General features: G+C 38.9%; 1 protein-coding gene across 1 annotated transcript; it reads right to left on the bottom strand.

The window, feature by feature from the left end:
* Positions 1–3,768: 3,768 nt before the first annotated feature.
* Positions 3,769–25,215, bottom strand: LOC125261147 (leucine-rich repeat-containing protein 52). Its single transcript, XM_048179748.1, has 2 exons — positions 24,576–25,215; positions 3,769–4,803 (listed from the first exon to the last, which is right to left on the bottom strand). Exons 1-2 carry the CDS (start codon positions 25,213–25,215, stop codon positions 4,517–4,519), a joined length of 927 nt encoding a protein of 308 aa, XP_048035705.1. The 3' UTR covers positions 3,769–4,516.
* Between the last annotated feature and the right edge of the window lie 465 nt (positions 25,216–25,680).

The following is a 25,680-nucleotide window of genomic DNA, read 5'->3' as shown; positions in this document are numbered from 1 at the left end:
TCACGTCTTCACTGATCTCCCAGAGCCAAGTCACGCCTCCGCTGATCGCCCAGAGCAACGTCACGCCTCCGCTGATCGCCCAGAGCAACGTCACGTCTCCGCTGATCGCCCAGAGTCCCGTCACGTCTCTAGATCCGTTCGACAGCGGAGAGGATTGTTGTCCAGTGTGAACGATCCTCCACTGATTTCAGCACGAGCGGCTGGTATTCCCAAGCATACACCAGCCGCTTCGCTCTCAAGTCAGCCGGCCGCGTCGCTCTCGAGCCCGCCGGCCGCGTCGCACTCAAGCTCGTCTGTTTCAACGCACTCAAGCTCGTCTGTTTCAACGCACTCAAGCTCGTCTGTTTCAACGCACTCAAGCTCGTCTGTTTCAACGCACTCAAGCTCGTCTGTTTCAACGCACTCAAGCTCGTCTGTTTCAACGCACTCAAGCTCGTCTGTTTCAACGCACTCAAGCTCGTCTGTTTCAACGCACTCAAACTCTCTGGATGTGAAGGACGAGATGGCCGTTTCGCCAGTGCCCACGGGCAAGATGGCCGCCCCTTCAGTGTCTGGAATAGAAGGGGTGGTCCCAGCCATTGAGTCCGCTCCAGAACCCGCTCCAGCCAGTGAGTCCGCTCTAGCCAGTGAGCCCGCTCCAGAGCCCGATCCAGCCAGTGAGTCCGCTCCAGCGCAGCCTGCTCTCCTGGTCTGTCCTGTCCTGGCCCAGAGGGCTGTGCTCACTTTTTATGTCTTGGCTGTCATGCGTGCATTGAGGAACTCGAGGCCTATTGACTTTGGAGCAGCCCGCTGTCGTCCCCGAGCAGCCCGCTGTCGTCCCCGAGCAGCCCGCTGTCGTCCCCGAGCAGCCCGCTGTCGTCCCCGAGCAGCCCGCTGTCGTCCCCGAGCAGCCCGCTGTCGTCCCGAGCAGCCCGCTGTCGTCCCCGAGCAGCCCGCTGTCGTCCCCGAGCAGCCCGCTGTCGTCCCCGAGCAGCCCGCTGTCGTCCCGAGCAGCCCGCTGTCGTCCCCGAGCAGCCCGCTGTCGTCCCCGAGCAGCCCGCTGTCGTCCCCGAGCAGCCCGCTGTCGTCCCCGAGCAGCCCGCTGTCGTCCCCGAGCAGCCCGCTGTCGTCCCGAGCAGCCCGCTGTCGTCCCCGAGCAGCCCGCTGTCGTCCCGAGCAGCCCGCTGTCGTCCCCGAGCAGCCCGCTGTCGTCCCCGAGCAGCCCGAGCAGCCCGCTGTCACTGAGCTGTCCGCTCTCCTTGATGTGGCCACTGAGCACCCTTGGCCAGCCCTGCCGCCGCCTGCCCTGCCGCTGCCACCGCCCAAGCGTTTTGCCCTGCTGGCGCCACCCAGGCCTTCTGTCCACGAACCTACTAAGGACCCTGCTGAAATCCCCAAGAACTTTTTTGGGGGGGGGCAGTATACCCAAGGGTGGGGAGCTTGTGGGTGGGGACCATGCCCTGCCACCTTTGGTTTGCAACTTGTTGTGGTCACTAATGGACTCTGACCCACCATGGACATCTTTGGACTCTGTCCCGCAGTGGCTGCCCGAGCCTCCTGACCGGCCGTGGCCGCCTGAGCCTCCTGACCCGCCGTGGCTGCCCGAGGCTCCTGGACCTGCATTGGGGACACCGTTCCTGTCTGCATGCAGGTCTCCAATGCACCCACCCTCCCTCCCTCCCTAGCTGTTCCTTTTACGCCGCGAGGACGCGCCTTCCGGGAGGGGGGCGCTATGTCATGATCACCGTCTGTTCCTGTCAGTTCCCGGACTACATCTCCCATCATCCTCTCTGCCACTCACCTGCACACACTTAACACTAATCACTAATCACCACACCCAGCTGCAGCTCATTACCAGGACTATAAAAGACTCTTACACACATCACCTCACGGCTAGGTCTTGTTTTTTTTCCAAGCGTTGTTATTCTGTTTCCCTGTCTTTTCCGGTTCCTGTTGCTGATCCCTGTCTGGTTCTACAGTTCTGTGATTGTTAGCTGCCTGCCTTTTGACCTCTGCCTGTTCTCTGACTACGATTCTGCCTGTCTCTGATGTTCCTGTTCGCCCCGTTTGACCATGCCTGTACGACCACGCTCAACATTTAATAAAGCTTTGCATGTGGATCTTACTCTGAGTCCCGCCTACGTTACAATTTATAACTGATATTAAAATATATTTTATTTCACATTAATTGCTTGTCAGTACATTAAGCAGTGCACTTCAACTATATTTTAAAGATACTAGATGCAATTATGAAGGTTATCATAAAGTTGTATTAAAGTACCACTTAAGTTGTTCAAAAAAATCACTCAAAAGTTCAACTTATTGCATTTAATATGAACTTAATCTGTGATACATTTGAAATTAATTACAAATAGAATGCACTTAAGCGATGAAAACATTACATTTAATTCACACTTAATTGTGTTCTTTTTAAGTATATTATTTGTGCAATAAGTACACTTTATAAAAGTATACTAAAGTGCACTTTTTTTTCACAAGGGTTACCCCAACACTGGTTCTCATTATGATATATTACCAATGTGTGTGTGTGTGTGTGTGTGTGTTTGTGTCCATGCAGGTAGTCACACTTACTGTATCTTCTATGAACACATTTCTTACCAATTGACCCTTTGCAAAGAATGTTGTTTCAAACGTGGAAAGATGTCAGTACACACCATTTTTCAAGTTCAAGTCCACCAAGGTTAATCTTCTAACTTCTGACTGCTTTGTCGGACAAAATGGCAGATTCGGCGTTATGATTGGTTTGATCGCTTGTCAATCCAACTCCCGGCAAAGGATCAATTAAACTTAATTATATTACATATGAAATGCATAACGAAAATTTGTGCAATATATGTTTTACGTTAACTCAAACTCTTCTGCCATCTCACTTTAAAACCAATCGTGATGACTCACCACCCTGGGTCACTTGACCGTAAACGATAAAATTAGGGCCTTGAAGTGACCATTACATGAACCCTTCACTAACAAATTTGTGGAAAGGGATTCAGTTTTTCACTTTCATTTGGAACGCCCCTACAAATGGCATCCCCCCTCTCAACTTGCTCTTCCAGGCTGCAAAAGCACTGTTAAGAATTCAACCAAGAACTTGTCACAGTTTTGTTTTCTGCTAACACGTCTGTACAATAAACTGTATATGGATCTCAACCCAAACACATCTGAGTCTGTGTCTATAGAATATTTTAGTCCTGGTGAGGACGAGGTCCTGAAAGTTCCTGAGATTTATTCAAAATCAAGAGGACAAGCCAACATTTACAAGGTGTTAAATTCAATTCTGGGTAGATTACTTGGTGGATTAATTCTAATTAGTTAATGATTATAAACTACATGACAAAAATTTGCATTCGGTAACATAATTTCTTAGATTACAAATGTTTTTGGTATTGTAATCTGACTATTTTTGATTACATTTAGTTTACTTTGATCTTATATACATTTAAGTAGGATAATCTTGTACTATTTTGACCTACAAAGATGAAGAAAAAATATTATGTTCTTTATAAAACAAACAAGAGCCTCACAAAAGCTTCAGACATGTTTTAAAAGCATTTCATGTAAAAGCATTAAACATTATAACATCAATGACATTATAAGGACGTTGTTAATATTTCAAAACACTACTGATATACCTTTCTGTTAGTGTTTGCTGATAAGAACACTGAAAAAAACATACAAAAGTTTACTTTGCACAGTAATGCTTTCCATGTCTTTCCTTAAAAGTGAAATGATTTCTATAAATCCTTAGGTCAAATGTTGAGTTTTGCCGCTTCTTGTCTCGTGACTGGTTTGTGCATGTGATTCGACAGCTCTCCCTAAATAATATATTACATGCATGTGTAATGTAATGCATGTAATATAGTATGTAATCAATAAAATAGTATTTGTACCCTGATTATGAGTATTATAAAACATATAATTTAATTACAAGTACTTCATTTTTGGAATCTGATTATGTAATCCATATAACATATAATCAGTTACTACCCAGCACTGTGACAGGGTTTGGCTGTTATTAAGATGTGCGCTACGAAAGGAGATTCTTTGGAACACTTTTAATAAAATGAAAATGCAATCAAGAGAGTACAACCAAAAATGCCATAAAACAACATCAACACAAGACAACGACTAGATAGAAACTGAGGGCTTATATACAAGGTGAACAAAGGACTAAACAAGACTAATTAACAAGACACAGCTGAACTGAGGACACTAAAATTACAGAGAAACTTAAATATGAACAGGATGGAGAAACAGATTAAAAGACAAACTCAAAACGTGACAATATGCCCTCAATACAGAATGTGATACAATATCTATGATTCTGATGTGCCTTGTTGCCTTCCTGTTTTACTTATGTTGCCTGTGAGGCAACATTTTTTCAACTTTGGCATGCAGCCTATTATCAGCTGGCTCATGATCATGATCAAAACAATTGTCACCTCGTATTCTGTCGTAGTTCCCAGTCAGAACTCATTGGAGTCAGGTTTATGCTAGTTCAAGTATTTCTCAAGTCCCCTCAACCACTTTTTCCTGTTAAGCCACTTTTATTTTCCTCTTCAGTCACATCAACATTTGGTCTAGCCTTCCTCCATCTGACACAACGTTGGCAGAACACTATTACCATGCCGGCTACCCATGCCAGTACCGTGCCTACTCCAAAGATGACAAAACCAATGGCCACAAAGAACAGGTAGTCCTGGTGACCCAGTCCTGGATGGCATTGTTTTCTCAGCCAAAGGCCCAATTCCGAGAGACGCTGTCCACGTATGTAAGAAGGACTTTCACACACTGTCTGTCCCTCTCCTAGTCACATAAAACACAAGAAAAAAGATTCCATTAACTCCAAAAACATTTACATTGTTGGTATATAAGTAATACTAATACTATTAAGTAAAACTATTTAAGAAGTGTGGCATTGTTGGGAGCACACTACCATGCTATTTACACTACTTCTATAGTATGCATTATATACTATGCACAAAACGATCATTTTTTAACAAAATGTGCAGTGTACATCCAAAGCACATCACATAGAATACTGTCATAGTTCGGTCACTTCAGTCGGGTTTATGCTTAGTTTTGTGACAGAGCCCTGACACTCATGTATCGTCTTATCTTTATGTAAGCGTGCACTTCGTTTCATGTGTGGAGCATGGTGTTCAGATCCCGGCACTCCTGTCTAGTTCGCCATGCGCTCTTGTCTCGTGTTTTTGTAGAGCACCAGATTTATGTTTTCATTTGCCAGATTTTATTGTGTTCTCATGTTCTCTGTTTTCATCGGCCGGGTGCTTTCGTGTTCTCATTGGCTGCATGTTCGTGTCATGTTTTGAGCACATGGCTTATGATTGTGTTCGCTGGCCATGTGCACTTGTTTTTGTCATATTCAGTGTGAGCACATGGCTTGTCATGTTTGTTTCTATGTACCATGTGCTCTCCTGTCTATTGTCTAAACCAAGCCCTTCTTGTTATCTGATTATTGGTTTATTTGCCCCACCTGTCCTTCCTCATTACCCTCTTAATTTATTTTCCCTGTTTTCTGTCCTGTGCTAGTTCGTTATCATATGAAGAGTTCAGATGCAAAAGCCGCTAAATGCCATCTCTGTCAAAAATGAGATAATGACATTGAACGAATGCTTACGGCACGTAGTACACGTTCAACAAATCACGTGCTTCAAATCCTCTAAATCGCAGCGTCAGCCCATTCAGAAATATCGGTTTGTTGGCAAAAGCCTCTAGACGGCACTTCCCTTTGGCAGCAAAAGCCGCTATATTCCGAGAACCAATCAGAAGGCGCGAATCGAATCATATGATTCCGAGCGGTTTCAATATAGCGGCGCGCTGACGAGATTTTTTTAGAGTCAGATTCAGATTGAGATTTTTAAAATAAAAGATGGAGTACGATGAAATGGATCAGCCTGTCCTACTAATATTGAATGGCAGAAGAAAACGTTATTTACCTCAGAACTCCGCCTGTCATAAGGCAAAATAGCCTACAGTGGAAACAGGCCCGGCTCCAGATATGAGATGAAAGGTGGGCCAAATGATATTCCAGGTGGGCCGGTCGGATTGGTGGAAGGTTGTTGGATTTTAATGCTTTAATCTCACATGTCTATTGATATAGATAAGGCAATTGTTAGGGTTGTTTGTTATTGTTATAAACTATTATACTATTTTGAAAAAAATCGCATTACAAAATATAATGTGAGATAACACACATAATATTTGCAACATTTATTATTTTAATTTTTTTGCACGAGCTGTTTATACTGTACGAAATTAGAAGTTTTGTCCAATACCTCCTCTAGGGGGGTCCGGGGGCATGCACCCCCGTAAGAAAATTTTGTACATTTTAAGGTTAAATGCATCAATCTGGTGCACTTTGGAAGCTCAAAATTAAGAGCTTCAACTCATGTACAGTGTGCACATTGAACAAAGAAACAGCATTGACTTGTACCTGGACATTAAAGAGGGCTCAAACATCTTTTTAGTTGTGATATAAAGTCTACATCGTTTTAGGTGTTTTAGGATGCCAAACAATTATTACAATAAAATAATAATATAATAATGTTTTAGGCTATATAATTATACATATGACAGTAATATCCATATAGGCTATTGTAACAAATGCACTCTAATATATATATATATATATATATATATATATATATATATATATATATATATATATATATATATAGCTATATATATTGGTTAGGCTACTTTACTTTACTAATTAAAATACTTGTAGCCAATTTCTAATCCTTGAGCTTTAATTTTGATCACCAAATCGCCAGCTGATCGTGTGAGCAAAGTGCACACTTCTCTTTAAAACACGCAGCACAAACAGACTAAATATATACTTAATCACTGTATTTTGGTGCTTTATTAAGGCACAAAGCCATTACGGTTTCGATTTTAGTTCATTGGCAAAATACAATGTAGAGACCATTTATGTTTTAAATTTTCGGTTCATTATGAAACGGTGGCGGCGCACAGGGTCATTAATGGGAAACACTGAATGAATGAATGCTAAAGTTGTCATATCAGTTGTTATCATAACAAAAACGCTTCAACCGGACCGAACGAGAGTCTCGAGGCCTGCCGCTGCGCTGAGTGAGTGACAGGAGGCTGCGATGTGCGTGAACTCGCTGTCATATGGATACTGTAGAGAAGCGGTATTGAACGGTTTAATATATTTTAGAGATATGTTTAGAAAAAATATATATTTTAACAGCACTATTAAGAAACCTCTATGCTGTATGCTGGCCAGACTTTTTTGCAATGTATTTGCGGATTATTTTGAACAAGATATAAAACGGAGACATTTCCGGGGACAGCTCCAGTCGGGGACGGAGCACCAAAAACCGGGACTGTCCGTTTTTTTATAACGGGGACGTCTGGTCACCCTAGTGTATTTGTGCTTTTGACACCATCGGAAGCTGCTGATGAACTCGACTCATCAATTTCTCCGACCTCATTGCCGCAAATGGATGAGGAGGTGGTAGCTGTGTCCTGGTGAGCTAAAATGGTTTTCTTTTGTCCTTTCGGAACAAGAAATCTGTGCATGTTGTATTTTATTAGGCTACTATAGTGTCTTAATTGAGTTCACTAACAGTTTATTAATAAAATGAATTGGCTGTTACTGTCGTTTATTGCTTTATAATTCAGCACGTCCGTTTACCTCAAAGGTTGCGAAGTGGATGAGCTAACGTTAAGTCTGTCTGTCTCTGAGGGAAAGAAAGAGGGGGTTGGGCAGAAATTAGAAAATAACGTGTCTGGACCTGAATTGAATATCGCACTAATTTTGTGATTGGCTGTTATGTGGTGTGGGGCCAGGGTGGGCCCAGAGCCTCTCTATGGCTCTGGGTGGGCCAAGCCTCTGATTGGGTGGGCCAGGCCCACCCTGGCCCCCCCGTGGAGCCGGGCCTGAGTGGAAATGGCTTGGTCATAATAGTTCTTCGTGCAGTGCCGTTACTTTGAAGGAATCGGATTTATTATACATCAAACAACAGCTCTATTTCGCCAAAGACAAAGTCAAACAAGATGCTATTCTTCTGTCTCATATGGAAGCTGTGCCATATAAACAGAGGAGGCAAAAAGTGGAGGCTGAATAGAAGAGACGTGTTAGATCCCTGTATAAAGAGGTTTGTCTACTGTTTAGTTTTTAAGTGATAAGTGCTCTCATCTTTTTCAGGATTTTTAGTTGCATCTTTAGTGATTTTTCAACTATTTACCATGTCTTGTCCCAAATAGGTGGATTTAGAGGTTTTTGCAAAAAAAGCACAAGTGGATTTAGCTGGTTTTGACGCAAAAGAAAATCTAACTTGTTAAAAACCAATAAATTGTCTAGAGTGACATTTTTGAAAAAAAGTTATTTTATTCACTAGCTAATAACCTTATCATTACCTTTAAAATGAAACTCCTGAACTTGATCGTAAAAGCCTGGTAAAAAATGCTAATCTTAAAGAAAAGAAGTCTGATGGATTTAGAGGGTTTTGCATCTGAACTCTTCATATACTCCATGTGTGCTATCCTGTTCCCAACCTTGTTGTGTCCTGCCCTGCTCCAAGCCTTGCCGTGTCCTGCTCCCAGCCTTGTGCTCAAGCCCTACTCTACCTGCTGCCTTGGTGTTTTTCTCCTACAGGGTAGTTTTAGTTTGACTTTTGTTATATTTTCGAAATAAATAACATTGAAATGCATCTCTGAATTTGGGTCCTCACTTCCTGGTCACAGGCTTGAGGATTTCGATTTTCGGGTAACAGGCTGGAGGACAGAGGAGCAAGGAAATGAGGAAGCATCAATTTGAGTATTGAGAAGAACCCAAGGCCTTAGCTGCATTCCAAATGACAGGGGCCCTATGCAGTATTCACTGTTCCCTTCTTCTTAAATTGTATTTGAAAGCACTAAACTGAGTGGTACATGTCTGTTGTGATTTTTAATATGAAAATAAATGTAATTTGATTTATTAGACTTGTCATTTATCATATTTAATCCTAATCATTATACAGCTTTTCTCAATCGATTTGGCACAGTTCTCTAAATAAATGTAATTGGTCTCAAATCAATTAACACACCAAACTAAACATGTTGGTGAAACACTTCAGTATTTACTGAAGAATTTTATTCAGTCACCTTTTATATTAGGTGTCTTTTCCCCAGTTTCACAGACAAGGCTTAAAGCAGGGGTCTCAAACTCAAATTGTCGGGGGGCCGTTTCTGTGATTGACACCTCATAGGAGGGCCATATTATCCTTCAAGTGCAAGAAAGCACAACATTTCAGAAAATTTACTTTCCTTTGCATTATTTCTCATTTAGCCTACTTCAAATTTCATTAGGCCTACTAAAATATTTTTTATACCTATACTATAAATATCTTATTTACCATACTAAATGTAAACAGCAGTGTCTCTCTCATTGTTACAGAGTGTAATATAATTATATAATACTATTACTAATATAATACTATTAATTGAAATAGTCTGGCGCGACTTCTCACATCCAACAAGATATATGGAATAAAAAATCAGTAATTTAGGAACAAAACCAGCAACACTTGTGGCGTGGAGGGGTCAGAAATAAACAAAAAAACTGGAGCTATATATCAACTTTATTTTGCCAAAAAAATAAAAATCTCTCATTGTTACATACATTATTAGTTTTTAACATCTAGTGGAAGTATTTTCCCTTACTTTATGTTAGTTTAAATAACATTAAAATCTTGCACTGAACAACACTGTACTGAACAAATACAATCCCTGAATACATTTGTACACTTTGTTTCTTGACAGACACCTGCAGCGCTTGTGCTCACACAGCTGGGCCACATTTGTCCAAGATGCCGTTTGAGCATCGGTAACATTTAATGGCTGCATCGGACGCGTTTCGGTGGTTTAAATCGGCGCTCATGACTTAAAGTCGAGTGCTTTTACTGTAATTTAGGCAAGCGCGCTCATAATAGAAGCGATTGAGAGCGCGGCTCATGGTTGCATAGCAACGACAGACGCCACAGGAGCGAAAGCGCATTGGAAAGGAGAATGCGGCGCGGCCGCTTATGTGACGCGATATGTGAATGCCCCTTAGAACGGCGACTTTTTCTTTGCATATCAGACAGGTAGCAACTAGAGAATAATAATAATAATTTAGCGGGCCAGATTAAGTTTTATTTTTGAGATCAGTTGCGGGCCGGGTAGAGGTAGTAGGCGTGCCGTAAATGGCCCGCGGGCCGGTGTTACAATATATTCAGTTCCTGAAATATTCTGTTCCACTGGGTGGCGCTTACGCGAATATTCATGATATCCTCCTATTGTGGGCGTGTCCTCGAAACAACGCGCAAGCGAATGGAACTGAAAATATTAGTACACGCTCCTCAAATCGCATCGGTTTAATTATTTCGAAAAGGTAAATTCCTTTGGAATATAAATCTTTGGAGCTTTGTTTTGATGACAGTCTTCATGCCAGCAGCTACTTAAAGAATGTTATTTTTGTTTAAAATATTATAATTATGATAAGAAAATTATAGTTTAGTTTAGTTTTATTTAAAGTTTGACAAGGCAGGATATTGCAGCACAAAACCATGAAATGTGTCAAACATAACACATACTCAAACAACTTTATGTACCTGATTTAAAACAATTTCAAAAGCAGTCAAATAAAAAAAATCTGATAATAATCATATAATTTATTCTGTGAGGTAATGCAGCACAAATGCACAGAAAAAATAGACAGCTACTTTACAAGATGACGTTATACTTGTTATTATCACCAATGTCATATGGTTTTGTTTTGCTTTTGTGATGTTTCCACATTACATTCATCATCTTGTAAAGTCACTGTCTGTTTCAGGCTGGATGTGAGAGCTGAAGTCTTGGATAGCTCTGGCAGCGTGTGATCTGGACATGCATGAAGGCTGTTCCCGAGTGCCAAGGCCCTGTTTTAATATTTACCTCAGAACCTCACATTTAGCATTGCTTCTTTTCACACATTGTTTTGAATTTTTTAATGTCTTTTCAATTTGAGTTACATTCATAGAGTAATTACTTCTGTACTTGTTATAACATTTAATGTATTTAATATTTATATAGGCTACAACTGAATTTGTTGTTTTAAAAAAATTAAACTAAGAAAAGATGAAAACATTTTCAGGATAATATTTTAAAGATAACTTTGTACAATCCAAATAAGCTTTACAGATATTAAGAAAAGGTTTTAGCAATGTTTGTCATGTTTTTCAATTATTTCACATGCACCTATAGGTCAATCAAGGTAATCAGTTACAAAAACTTAGGACACTAAAGAGACCTTTCTCTGAAAAACACCAGAATAAAGATGCCCAGGGTCTCTGATCACCTGTGCGAACGTGCCTTAGTCCTGCTGCAGGAGGTATGAGGAATGTAGATGTGAACAGAGCAATAAACTGCAATGTTCCTAAAATGTGTAAAGGAGTCAAAACAGCGGCGGGAATCCCTCCATCACACACACACACACACACATGAAGATGCCTGAGACAATGCTACAGGGAGAAAGAAGGACAGCTGATTGTCCTTCCAGTGCCAAACCACATGTAACCATAAGTCCCACCAGACATGTTTGAGAATGTGAAATGCCTTGATGGAAGAGTGGAGTAACATCTCACAGCAAGAGCTGCAAATCTGGTGCTGTCCATGAGGATGATATGCTCTGTAAAGCAGCTGGTGCCACATCAGACTTTCAGATACTCTGTTGATCAAACGCCTATGAAATTTGTTCAGTTTATGTCTCAGTTGTTGAATCTTTTTGTTTGTACAAATAGATTTTTAAGAAATGTGCTGGAAAAACAGTTGAAAGTGAAAAACTCAACACACACACAAAAAAAATTATGTTGCTTTGCAACAAAAATATGTGACAAATAACATCAAGTGTGCATTTACTTGTTGGACTATAATGATAATTTGTCATGATATCCAGTAAAATATGAGAAAACAGGACATATTTGCAGTTTGGTGTTGATAAAGGGTAGCCTATGTAAGTCTTACTGTGGTGATAAACACTGAAATATCAAAATAATCAAGAAATGAAGGATGACAGAATAATCACACCAGGCTATAGCTTTTTATTAGGTCACAGATACATTTGTAGAGGTTTGTTTCAAGTTGTCAATTACAACAAAGGAAGCAAAATAATCAAACTATTCAAAAACTTTTTAAAGCCTCACAAATAAAAAAGCTAAACAGAAATCGTTGTAAAACAAGGTTATTCGCTCATGTTTGCTATGATGTATCATTACGTTACAGTTTTTCTCAGTCGCTTTGGTGCATTTCTCACATCACTATTTACATTTGCACAACAGTTAGTTCAACCTCCACAACATTTAGTCATTTGTGCACATCATAGTAGCAGTTTCTCATTCCTTCGAACAAATTGCAAATGCTTTTGGACATGCATCAATTGCTTTCATACAACTCTCTGCTGTTTTATAACATTATCATTTGCTTATGTCATGTCAGTCAAAATTAACTATACTTGTGAATGCTGAATAGTCATTCCATATAAAACAAATAGTCCTCATTTCATTGCTTGAGTCATTACATACAAAAATGTTGAACTAGTTGTCAAAATCTGTCAAGCAAATTTTACAAAAAATTTTTAAATCTTTTTTTCCTGAAAATGTCTCCTAAATTGAACAATTTCTCTCAAGTGAATCTCAACTTTCACTGATGAGAAGGGGTGTGTGAAGCATTAGTTGCAACCAATGATAAGCCACTTCTCTACAATCACTGTCAGAGGTGAATCCCATAAACCCCCACTTTACAAGCATATACGAACCAAGCAGGACATAGTGTGTACCATTTCTACAATACTGTGACACAGAAATGGAAGGTCAGCCTCGTGGAAGAGGGGTAAGGGTGCGGGGAAGAAGGGGAAGGGGACAAAACAGGGGAAGAGGAAGAAGAGGCCAATAGGCAGATCCCTGATGAAATTAGGGCTACAATTGTGGATCATGTTGTCAATCACGGCCTCACAATGGTTGAGTCTGGTCGAAGGGTGCAGCCAAATGTTGGGAGAACCACTGTAAATTCAATTATTCAAACATTTCGTTGGGAGAACAGGTGTGTATAAATGGACAGTAATTCAGCACTAAACAATCTCCACTGCACTACTGTCATCGTGTCATACATGAAGCTTGCAGTGGGACAAGAACTTGTCACTGTACATTTTACATTTAGACGTACAGCTTTACTGCATCACACATTTAGTGTATTGTAGTGTACAGTAGTGTTACAGTAAAGATTTGCCATATGTACTGCAATATTGTTTACAGTTGTGCACAGCTCTACCCAAAGGGAGTTTATGTTTGTTGCAAATAAGGGTGTATTTTTTCTTTTGCACAATGCTGTGAACAAATTAGAATTGCAAAGAGCATATGCAGTAAAAATGTGAAACATACATATTCAGTGTCTTGTACTCAGTTACCTCACTAAATACAGTAATGTGTAACTTTACTGTATTTTTCAAATGGCTGTGCAAATAGTATATAGTGCTGTCTTGAGCATTTTCAGGTAGTGTCACCAAGATCTGACTTTTTTGCATTGGAAAACATTGACATTGAGTAAACTGTCATAATGAAAACATGACAAAGCCATTTGACTATCTTGTTCATAAACAATGGTGTCAGGACTTTTCATCTTGATGACACTGACACTTTCATTGACACGAATACTTGCTTTTGAGGAATGACCTATCCATTTTGAGCAAGTGACACGCTTTTGCAGGTTATCAACTAGGTTTTGCAGTTTGTACTAATTGTTTTGAGAACTGCATTAACTGTTGTGCAAATGTAAATAGTGATGTGAGAAATGCACCAAAGCGACTGAGAAAAACTGTAACTGTTTATCTGAATGCCTGTCCTGTACTCAATCAGGCAAAATAGTTCTGACGATTTATATCACACAAACTATGCATTGCTTTGAACATGTGAATTGTTGCTTAACGCTGAATATTTTATTACCTTTTCGAAATAATCCATTAAACCGATGCGATTTGAGGAGCGTGTACTAATATTTTCAGTTCCATTCACTTGCGCGTTGTCTCAGGGACACGCCCACAATAGAAGGATATCATGAATATTCGCGTAAGAGCCACCCAGTGGAACAGAATATTTCAGGAACCGAATATATTGTAACACCGGCAGTTTGAGACCACTGGCTTAAAGGGATAGTTATGGAGTTATTGTACCATGATTAAACAAACAAATCCAGCATTTTGCAAACAAACACAATCTGCTTTGCAAAGGAAAACTCGACTCGCAAACAAACAGAAATTGATGTGCAAATACAAAGGTCAATTTGATCGAAAACGCAGAGGAGTAACAAATATATGTATTGTGTTTTACAAATATAAACAAATGTGCCTACATCATATTTCACAAATAAATACAAACCATCTTACAAATGGCATGTAACGTTTGAACAAATAACAAATCTAGTGCATACATATGCACTGCTAGTGGTGCATTTTGCAGATAATGCAGAATTACCAGACTTTGCGTACTTGTTATTGAGAAACGCCCAACTCACCTGTTCACCACTCATTTTCGTCAGCTGTAAACTCCTTGTAAACTTATTTTTTTTCAGGCTATACATGATTATTTTGTTATATATATATATATATATATATATATATATATATATATATATATATATATATATATATATATATATATGTCTTTAAATGAGTTTTGATGCATGTTTCTATCTTTTAGGCTACTTCCCCTATTCCATTGTATTTTATTTGTATGTTCTCATAAAGCGTTTTAAGATAAAGGCACTATAAAATGTATTATTATTTTTATAAAAGCAATGTATGCCCTAGATTTGGTATTTGTTCAAAGGTTCTCAATACCAATTACGCAAAGTCTGGTAATTCTGCATTATCTGCAAAATGCAACCACTAGCAGTGCATATGTATGCACTAGATTTGTTATTTGTTCAAACGTTACATGCCATTTGTAAGATGGTTTGTATTTATTTGTGAAATATGATGTAGGCACATTTGTTTATATTTGTAAAACACAATACATATATTTGTTACTTATCTGCAAAAATGCAACACCAGCAGTGCGTATGCCCAGGTGAAAAAAAGTACACTTCTATAATGTACTTAAATGCTCTAATTTCTCGCACTAATTTTGTAATTAATATACTAAAAATTCTTCTTTAGTACTTCTTAAGATCATCTTAAGAACATCTAAGTGTACTCAACTGTGCTATTTTGAGACACCATGAAATATGAACTTAAATGTGCTTTTAATATACTATCTCTGTATTTAAAAAATATATTTAGATACCACTTGTAGTACACTATAAGTGGTATCTAAATACATTACATCATTACATTACAATACATCAAGTGACGGCTCCCAGACAGCAGCGGCATCTACCTGTCTCTCAAGTGACCACGCCCTTAATTATGCAGAACTTTAAGGCTTAATATAATTTAAACGAATGAGTTAGAAAAAAAATTCACCCCCCTCAGAGTTGTCATGAAGGGCAACATTAGCAGTATAGACCAAAACCACAATTTGAACCAACTTGTAAACATGTTTTTTTCTGCTATAAACTTGGTCAATTTAACATGGGACTCAATGAGATTCTGCTCTCTTTTGGAGCCTGTCCCTAGCGGCCAGTCGATGAATCGCAGTTTAAGTCACTTCCGTATTGGCTTCACGAGAGACTGGGGGAGGTTGCCGCTTGGCTAGAAGTAAGAACTGCTTGCGTCAGGGGCTGGGGGCGGGGTTACCGTGACCAACAAGAAACTTGTGACCGTCATTTTTGAAATAGCAGCTCGAATGTAATCGCCGTCTATATACAAATTACGGCGAGCCGTGTTTGGATGCCGATGTAGGTTCGCAAAGTCATGAGCATCAACAGTAGTGAAACATCTGCGATTGTTGATAGAAGGCTTGTTCGAGATGCATCGGAGCAGCGCCGACCGATTCGGCGGGTGCCGCGGATCCGTGGGAGTGTTTGAAGAGCATACGACTCCTTGTGCTTGTGGATCGTTCTCGCGGTGCTTTGATGTCATGCGCCGATCGATCTGCGAGAAGCCGATGCATCTCGAACAAGCCTGGTGTGTTTGTGTTTGGCGCTGTGGCGCTAGCTTTGCTGTGACTTATGAGACGTATACAGTGACATAAGACCTGGCTCTGTGCTGGCTCTCTAGCCCGTGGAAAGACAAACCGGTTCTTAGAAGGCTCGTCAGTTGAACCAACTCCGAACTGGCCCTAGCACTAGCTCTGAACTAGCACCCGGTTCATGCTGGGGGAAAGGGGGTATTAGATGTTCTTAAGATGATCTTAAGAAGTAATAAAGAAGAAATTTTAGTATATTAAGTACAAAACTAGATTAAAAAGTTTGTCGAGACAAACTTTAAGTTGGCTTGAAAAAGCCTAGCCAGAAAGTTTAAAGTAGATTATAAAGTTTAAAGTTTGAAAGTTTTCAGTTTGAAAGTTTCAGTTTTAGTTTAGTAGCTTTGATAGATAGATAGATAGATAGATAGATAGATAGATAGATAGATAGATAGATAGATAGATAGATGAGTTTGAATGAGTTTCAATGGATTAGAAATAGTACATAGAATGGCACTTGAGTCTAATTGAGTTTTTGAGTCTAATGGGCTTCCGTAGTTTAAATTTGAATTTTGACAGTTGGAATTTGAAAGTCTTGGCTCAGTTGAACATTCCGTCAATGAAAGTCAATGGGATTTTTCCGAGCTTTAACAGTCATTTTTAGGAAAACCGTAAGTCGGATCACTTAGAAAAGATATAGCACACTTGGTCAGAACAGTCTTAAGGTTTGAGCCGAATTTAGTAGTTCTAGCTTTAAAGCTCTAGGAGGAGTTAGTGTCAGAAATTTTAGTCTCAGAAGAAGAATAATAACTAGAATGTACATTTCCTGAAGAAAATGTGAATGGTGCTTGCAGTGCCAAAATTCGCCACTCGGTTTGCTAGGGTGTTCCTAGGCAGTTTCTAAGGTGTTCTGAGCAGTTGCTAGGGTGTTTTGTGTGGTTGCTAGGTGGTTGCTATGGTAACCTGAGTGGTTGCTAGGGTGTTGCTAGGCAGTTGCTAAGGTACTTGGGGTGGTTGCTAAGGTGATGCTAGGCAGTTGCTAGGGTGTTATGGGTGATTGCTAGGTGGTTGCTAGGCGGTTGCTATAGTAACCTGGGTGGTTGCTAGGATGTTGCTAGGCAGTTGCTAAGGTGTTCTAGGCGGTTGCTAGGCGGTTGCTATGGTAACCGGGGTGGTTGCTAGGGTGTTGCTAGGCAGTTGCTAAGGTACTTGGGGTGGTTGCTAAGGTGTTGCTAGGCGGTTTCTAGGCAGTTGCTATGGTAACCAGGGTGGTTGCTAGGGTGTTGCTAGGCAGTTGATAAGGTATTTGGAATGGTTGCTAAGGTGTTGCTAGGGTGTTCTGGGTGGTTGCTAGGCGGTTGCTAGGGTGTTCTGGGTGGTTGCTAGGTGGTTGCTCTGGTAACCTGGGTGGTTGCTAGGGTGTTGCTAGGCAGTTGCTAAGGTACCTGGGGTGGTCACTATGTTGTTGCTAGGTGGTTGCTAGGGTGTTCTGAATGGTTGCTTTGGTAACCTGGATGGTTGCTATGGTGTTACTAGGTGGTTAGTAGTTGTCACAGATAGTTACTATGGGGTTTCTATAGAGTTCTTAGCATGTTCTCTGTCCACTTTAACACTTAGCTAATCACTATTAGCATGTAGCTATTCACTGCTAGCATGTGTAGCATGTTGGAACTCCAGTTTGCTAGCATGAGTCAAAAGAGCCAACCGCCATGTCTCTACGATGCTCTGATGCAGAGGTATAGGTCTTGCTAAACGGTTGCTAGGGTACTCTGTTTGGTTGCTAGGGAGTGGCTTGGCAGCTGCCAATTATGACACACCAAAGGCTGCTTGCCATTATAAACCAACCCCCATGTCTCTACGATGTTCTGATGCAGAGATATTGGTCTTGCTAAACGGTTGCTAGGGTACTCTGTTTGGTTGCTAGGGAGTGGCCTGGCAGCTGCCAATGATGATACACCAAAGGATGCTTGCCAGTAGGAATAATATAAACCAACCCCCATGCCTCTATGATATTCAGATTTGATGTTATCCTCTCTATTCTTTGGGTTGCTAGGGTGCTCTAAATGGTTGCTAGGGCATGGCTATGAAGTCTTTAAGGTGATTTGTGATTGGCCGTTTGCTACCCTGAGTCAAATGAGCCCACCCTCATGTTTCTATGACACTTTTATCCAAAGATATTCATTTGATCTTTTTCAATGGAAGTCTATGGAACTTGTTACTAAGGTGCTCTATATGGTTGCTAGGGCGTGGCTTGATAGCTTCACAATGATCCTGAGAGACTGATTGGTTGCCTGAGTAAAATGAGCCCACCCTCTTGTCTCTATGTCATTGTGATCCAGAGTTATGTTCAATACAAAATCCCTATGTAATTTCCCATAGTAGGAAAAACGCAGTACTTCCTGGTTCATGGGCACGGCTTCACCATAGTATGTCTATGGGGCAACTTTGGGCAGCTCTTGCGCCCCAGGGGTACAACTTACACCCCATTTTGAGGTATGCCAGCCTCTTCAAATGTGGTGACCCACATGTTTCTACGAAACACACCAGTAATGTTTTTTTCTAAGGCATGTTTATAAAAGGTACTATAATGTCTTAATTGAACTAATCCTGGATTACTCTAAGCGTTGTCTTTAATGACTATGTACTTAAATTAAAAAAAAAAAAGGAAAAAAGAAGAATTCTTCCTGTTTTATTGCGAAACACTTTTGCTGCTATTGCGGTGGAATACGGGTAAGGTTAGGCACAAATTAATTACAGATGTAATTACATGCAAGTGGTTTTAAATATAAGGCAGGTCCATGTACTATACACAAGATTTAATGTCTTCCTCTAAGGTTAATTTCTTGAGTAGCACTGGAAATGAGCATTGCTGATTTAGGTGTAAATTAAAGCAGTGCCCTTTGGCTTCCTTTCATACATTGATATTACGTTACCATACACACTGAATAATTCAAACCCATGGTTGCCCTCTGCTCCGGCTGAGTCATTTAGCCTTTGTACTTATGCTTTTGTAAGGAGACACTTCTTCTGCTCCAATTGTTTCTTTATTTTACTTTTATTAAGTAATCTAAAATAGAAATTCTAAGCATCTTTGTAAAATAATAGTGATTCCATCCTTAACAAACAATACAATACTAATAAATGTGTTTTACATGAGTAGCCTATGATGTAGATGAACTCCTATGATGAACTCCTTAGAGTAATCTCACCATTTTCCACTGTCTCGATCCTTGCAATTACTTTCTTATTAGTTGTGGTGACTGAATCAACCCATCTGATGTGCAATATTGTATGGTCTGTCTCTTCCTTTATCTTTCTGTCATCTAATACCCTTTGTACTTAGGCCATGTTTTCTTATCCTCACACTTTGAATATGTCTTAAAAGCTTTTCACTTTTATTGTAATAAATATATAAATAGCTGATATGCTTATGTTACAAACCCCAAAAAAATGTTTTTTGTGTAACACCATTTTTGAAGAAAAAAAAAAAAAAAAAAAAAAAAAAAAATATATATATATATATATATATATATATATAGTGTTAAGTCTGATGTTTGAGAAAATATATAGGGGTCACTAACTTTATTTTACTGAACTGTACTGTAAATGTGTCCTATGGTGTGACACAGCAAAAATTAAGGAAAAAAGAAACTCTTAGTAATATACAAATAGCATGAGAGAGATTTATCTTCATTGTTAGAAACTTATTTTTATACAGTGCTATTTATTTAATTTAAAATTATGAATAACATTTTTTCCCTTGACTTGTAGGACTCATTGGACATTTTCCATAAATGCGCGACAAACTTTGCTGTCATCCTTTCAAGACTGCTGAAAATTATACCATTTTAAATGAGTAATGATAAATGATTATATCTCCCCCACTGCAATACTCAACTGTTCTTTTAAGATATTTTGAGATAAAAACAAATCTGTGGTTCTTTTATGTGTCACACCAAAGGACATTATGTCACACTTAAGGACAGAAATGGTAGTTATTGCATTAAAGAAAGTGAGGGGTATTACATTAAAGTAACTTTAACTTTGATTGTGTAAAAGAAGAAAGAAAATTTAATTTTGATAGAAGCAATACTATGTTTTTGTTTGTTTGTTTGTTTGTTTGTTTGTTTTTTTAATCAAAATGAACGGTGGACTCCTTGACAGAGCAAATACTTTTGAAACTTTAAAGCCCAAAAATCTTTTTTATTGCAATTCATTTGTTTGTTAAAGAAGAAATAACATTTCCATTATTTATTTATTTATTTATTTTTATTTTTATTTTTATTTATTTGATTTTTTACATCAACCATGTTTTTAAAAATCAATTTTTTTAAGTATATGGCTGCTCTTTTTAAGGCATCATTTCAATTCTATTTGCATTGCATCATTTTTATGGATCCCTGTTAATTTTTTCTCTATACTTCCTTGTTTTCTCCCTCCCATGCATTTCTCTCCCTCAGTTCTAAAAAACAAGTCTCAAATAAAGTTTTCACATTTTATATTTATTTTCATGACACTTTATAACAGTCCAAATTTTCTGCAAAACATCAGAAAAAAATTATTCAATGTAATTATTGCATTTAAGAACACTGAAAATTAGCAAACGAATAAAAAGGAGTGGAACCACTTTTATAGCGGTTCCAAAAAAGTCAAATATTTGAACAATTCTGAGACAAAAACTAACCATGTCATGGGCTTCACAGGGGGCTTCATGATCTTGTCCTTCAACTAATTAAAGTTGTCTGTGGAATTGCCCGATTTAAAATTTGCATACGGTGTCACACCAGAGGACATAGTTTTCAGTGACAAAATGTATCAAGATCCTATGCTTTTAGAAATATATGGATGAAAATAATGATTGCCATTTACTAAAATAGAAATCTTTTGAAAATTATGCCTGAGGTATTTATTAACATTTTTATGCTTTTCTTTTTAATTTATAAAAGTTGTAATTTATTGAACCATGCTTGAGACAGTCACACCATAGGACAATTTTGAGGTTTGGCACAAAAATGTTAAAAAAAATCTAATAATAAAGCAGTTTTAATAACATCAGGTCCATGTAAGACAAAGAAATGTTTAATCATTTACTGCATTTTAAATGATGACAATACTAATTATATTCATTTTTATCTTGTGTGACAGTGAAAATGTCATGTCACGTCAACAACCCATTGACAGCTGTACAGATGTATAATAATGCAATGCAACAATTTGAGAACCACTGATTTAATGTGGGGGCTCAGGTCCAAATAAGCCCCTATAAAGCCAGTAAAAGGTAAAAAATAGGCCAGCACATAAGGGGCTAGAGTAGCTTACAGCAGAGGAAGAGATATTGTTTGCGTTTGATCTTGCATTTCTATGTATAGCAGCATGTTAATTTGTAGAGCAAAATAATTAGCTGCACTTGAGGGAATACATCTGGGCCAATTAAATGTCTGTAATATTCCTCACACTGTGTGTTTGTTTTATGTCTGTGTGAGTGTTCAGTGTGGCTTTGTATACTAAGAGGCCCTTAGCAGCCTAAATATATCTGGTTATAAGTGGAGTCTATGAACATTCCAAAAAGATTAACACAGAGATAAGCTTAACCAATGATCTGCAGATATAGTATAGAATGTATGTATGCATATGTATGCACTGTATGCATGTTTTTGCATGTAGGGCCTGTATATGTACTGCATGCCTATATATATATATATATATATATATATATATATATATATATATATATATATATATATATATATATATGTATATATCCTTCTATCCATCCACTAAGCATCACATACGGGATCAGTCAGACGGCCTTTACAAATCCATTGCTGGCTGTTAGTCTATTTTTTCGGAGCCCTGCACATGACATGCAAGAAAAAAAATGTAATCGTGCGCACAATTTACTAATTCGTTCACTCGATTTACTAAATCGTGCACACAATTTACTATTTCATCATGCTTATGATTTATAAATCGAGGGAATGAAATAGTAAATTGTGTGCACGTTTTAGTAAATCAAGGGAACAAATTAGTAAATCGTACGCACGGTTTAGCCTGCTATTTTTTTCCTGCATGTCATGTCCGGGGGCTCCGTACATCACATATGGAAAGCTAGCACAAACACTGAAGGTTTGTTTCAGCTGCGCCCTCTAATGTACAGGCTTGAATTTGCATTTCCTTCAGCCCGAGGCTTATAGAGTGGTGCAGGTATGACGTCACTTTGTAGGCCAACCCAGAAGTTAAGCCTGTTAAGTTAAGTTCCCTCGATCGAAAGTCTGTGCATTTTCCCCATAGACTTGTGGAAAATCGCAAAAAATAAGCTCTGTGTTTAACAAAGGGTTATGATACTTACACGTTTTGTCCATCAAGATAATTTTCACAGATGAACATAACTTTTATGAAGTTTGAAGCCTAAATGCAGTCGCCAGAAGTAAAAAGCTAGGCTATAAACGAACTACACCGCGGTCGCTCGACTTCAACGTCACCATCACTAAGCTTCCAACAACTCTTTCAGTTTTTATCTAAAAACATTTTCCCAGCACGTTTGAGTTAGAATAGTTTATAAGAGTGTAATTATGAGCATAATGAGGCTGTAAAAGCAGACTGAGCTTACCCTCTCAGAGTGATGACGTTTAATATCCCAGACTGCCTGTGTAGTCCCATTTAGCCACTTGTTAGCAACTGCCTTTTTCAAGACACATAAAAGCTTAAAAAAATCACAAGTGGGGTAATACTGATACATTTTATGTCGTAGAATAAAACGTGAAACTGTCTTGTTCACCACAGACCTAATTTTAGCCATTTAACCAAAATCCCATTCAAAAAACCCACTGACTTCGGGGTGATGGAACCGGAAGTGCTAAAATGCTAACTCACTTCCACATTTTGGCCTACAAAATGTCATACCTGCACCACTCTATTCATTTCACTTTTGGCGTAAAAGGGCCTTTACATTTGCCAGAAATAGAACTTTTGTAATGCAATATTGTAATGCACTAATTTTAAAAGTAACTTTTCCCAACACTGTCAGTAACTAGTTTTTGAGACAACACTGCAATAGAAATACACTGTAAAAAATGACCGTGATTTTAACAGTAAAAGACTGTAAAAATGCTGCGGTGAAAAACTGTTGATTGGTTTACAGAAAGTTTCCGTACTATATACGGTGAATAACTGTAATAGATCTAATGGTACATTTAATGTAATTTTACGGTAAAATACCGTTAAATTCAAAGTTTTTGGAAGTGAAAAATAACAATTCATTGTAAAATTTACAGTGAAAAACAGTATATTGACATTCCCACAATTCCCTGCGTGACACTTCACATTTATATATTTTCATTGAAATAACTCTGTTTCTTCTTAGTTTTTCTCATTTTTTTTCTAATCAGTTATGTACATTAGGGTTTTATGTTACATCTAATGTTGTTAAATTAATGTTTATTGCATTTTTAAAATTTCATGCATGTTACCATGATGGTGTTTAGTGTGTGTGTGAATGACACTGTGTGCACCTTCTATATATTAGTATTGTGCTTCTCAGCTTGTGGAAAAGCTGCTTGTGATGAACTTTGATTCATCATGTGACTCTCATCACCACTGTGTTTGGTGACTGTCAGTGTATTATAAAGGTACAAAACAGATATTAGTACTTCATTAGGTTAGTAAATTAACATTATATCAGTTAATGAAATACATTATTTTACCGTAAATTTAACAGATTTAAAATGTAAAATTCACATGTAACTCCGTAAGTATGTTTACGGTTTGATATCATTTTTACAGTATTGTTCTGGTAACCACAGCTGCCGGTATTTTTCCGTAGAAACAACGGGATTTTTTTTTACAGAGTATTCGCTGGATTAAAAGGTATCAGCTAGCCGTGTAGCATTTAATTTTAAATCAATTGTTGTAAAACTGCCCAAACTATAAAATCTGCCAAGTGGGCATACATCTCAAATTCACTCTCACACACACACACACACACACACACACACACACACACACACACACACACACACACACACACACACACACACACACACACACACACACAGGTTTGTTTTTGTGAATTGTGGAGACATTCCATAGGCGTAATGGTTTTTGTACAAACCATATTTTCTATCGCCCTACACCTAAACCTACCCATCACATAAGTCACCCCCTTTCCTTGTAATAACTATGTCATACCATGTCTTTAGACAAATTTGTGTCCTCATATGTCACAAAAACACACACACACACTCACACACTGCACATAATCACTAAGTTACAGATGCTAAAACAAAACAGTGTTCAAGCATTGCCCAGTCTCTCTGACATAATCTGTTAAGCTTTAGGCTATACAATATGCCTATTTGTTATATTATTCAAGAGCAACATTATTAAATAAAGTTATTTAAAAAAATACCCAACATGCCTAAACAGGCAGAACGGCAAACCCCAGACCCAAACTGGTGTAACCTACATCTCTACCTTGAAATTTAAAGGTGTCGGTGTGCATCCATAAGCAGAGCTCTTCCGTGTCACAGGCACACAGCCACGGGTTCCCGCTCAGTCCGAGAGACCTGAGCCCGCCTAGTGCCATGAGGGAACTCACATTTAGTCTGCTCAGATTGTTCCTGCTGATGTCCAGCACCTGAAGAGCACTTGCATGCGAGAAGGCCTGAGGGTGAAACTCTGACAGCCTGAGGTTATCCGTCAGTCTCAACATCACCAGGCTCTCCAGTGCTCTGAAGGTCTGCTCTTCAATCTTACAGAAGGAATTGAAGGACAAGTCCAAATATGCCAAATTTCTCAGGTTCCCAAATGTGGATTCAGATATGTGTGTGAGAGAATTATTGCTGCAGTCCAGATACATGAGGTCGGACAGGAAATTGAGCTTGAGCGCAGGTAAATCAGAGATTCGGTTGTTGGACAGGATGAGCTGGCGGGTGGTCAGCGGGAGTCCTGTTGGGAATCTGCGGAGATCTTGTTCAGCGCACTGAACAACATGCTGGTCATCACACACACAGCGCTCTGGGCAGCCTGAAGGGATCGAGGACACCACATGTACCAAAAGCACCAGCAATATCTGCAAGGATTCCGATACACATGCTTTGGCTGCGAGCTTCATGAAGCCTTTACAGGTTATGGATACGCCAAAGAGAATACGAGACCCTCTAATGTTCCCTCCTTGTGAGTGAGTGAGTGAGTGTGAGAGAGAGAGCGCTCCGTGGCTGCGCTTCTTGCTTTCATCGCAGTAGGACAGTTGCTATTCCTGCTGTGTTAATATGTAGGCTAATTATGTGAAGATGACAAAAAGGAATTAAAAAATAGTTTTATACGCATGTATCAGGAGTTCTTAGGCAAGTAATAATTTCAGAAGTTTTAGGAAAGTGATACTTTTATTTATGTAGCCTACTATACTATTTTCTACAAATGTTTTGATTTAATGATAAAAAGACTGTTATGTTGGATAAATGATTTTTGCTAAAAAATTATTATTATTTTTTTTTTCTTCAAACAAGGTAAAAGGATTTTTTAAAATGAAAAGCTTTTATATGTTTTGTTTCTCAGGAAACCTATCAAGAAATCTGGT

The sequence above is a fragment of the Megalobrama amblycephala genome, unplaced genomic scaffold, assembly GCF_018812025.1.
Source record: "Megalobrama amblycephala isolate DHTTF-2021 unplaced genomic scaffold, ASM1881202v1 scaffold332, whole genome shotgun sequence".
Classification (NCBI taxonomy): Eukaryota; Metazoa; Chordata; class Actinopteri; order Cypriniformes; family Xenocyprididae; genus Megalobrama; species Megalobrama amblycephala.
The sequence above is the reverse complement of the archived record's forward strand: the minus strand, read 5'-3'. Positions and strand labels throughout refer to the sequence as shown.

What these genes read in the sequence shown, in the direction of transcription:
- LOC125261147 (XM_048179748.1), bottom strand. Translation starts at nt 25,215, where the DNA reads ATGAAGCTCGCAGCCAAAGCATGTGTATCGGAATCCTTGCAGATATTG. An exon ending in CGACACCTTTAAATTTCAAG is followed by an intron (nt 4,804 to 24,575) that starts GTAGAGATGTAG and finishes TTATGTGACTAG; the next exon opens with GAGAGGGACAGACAGTGTGT.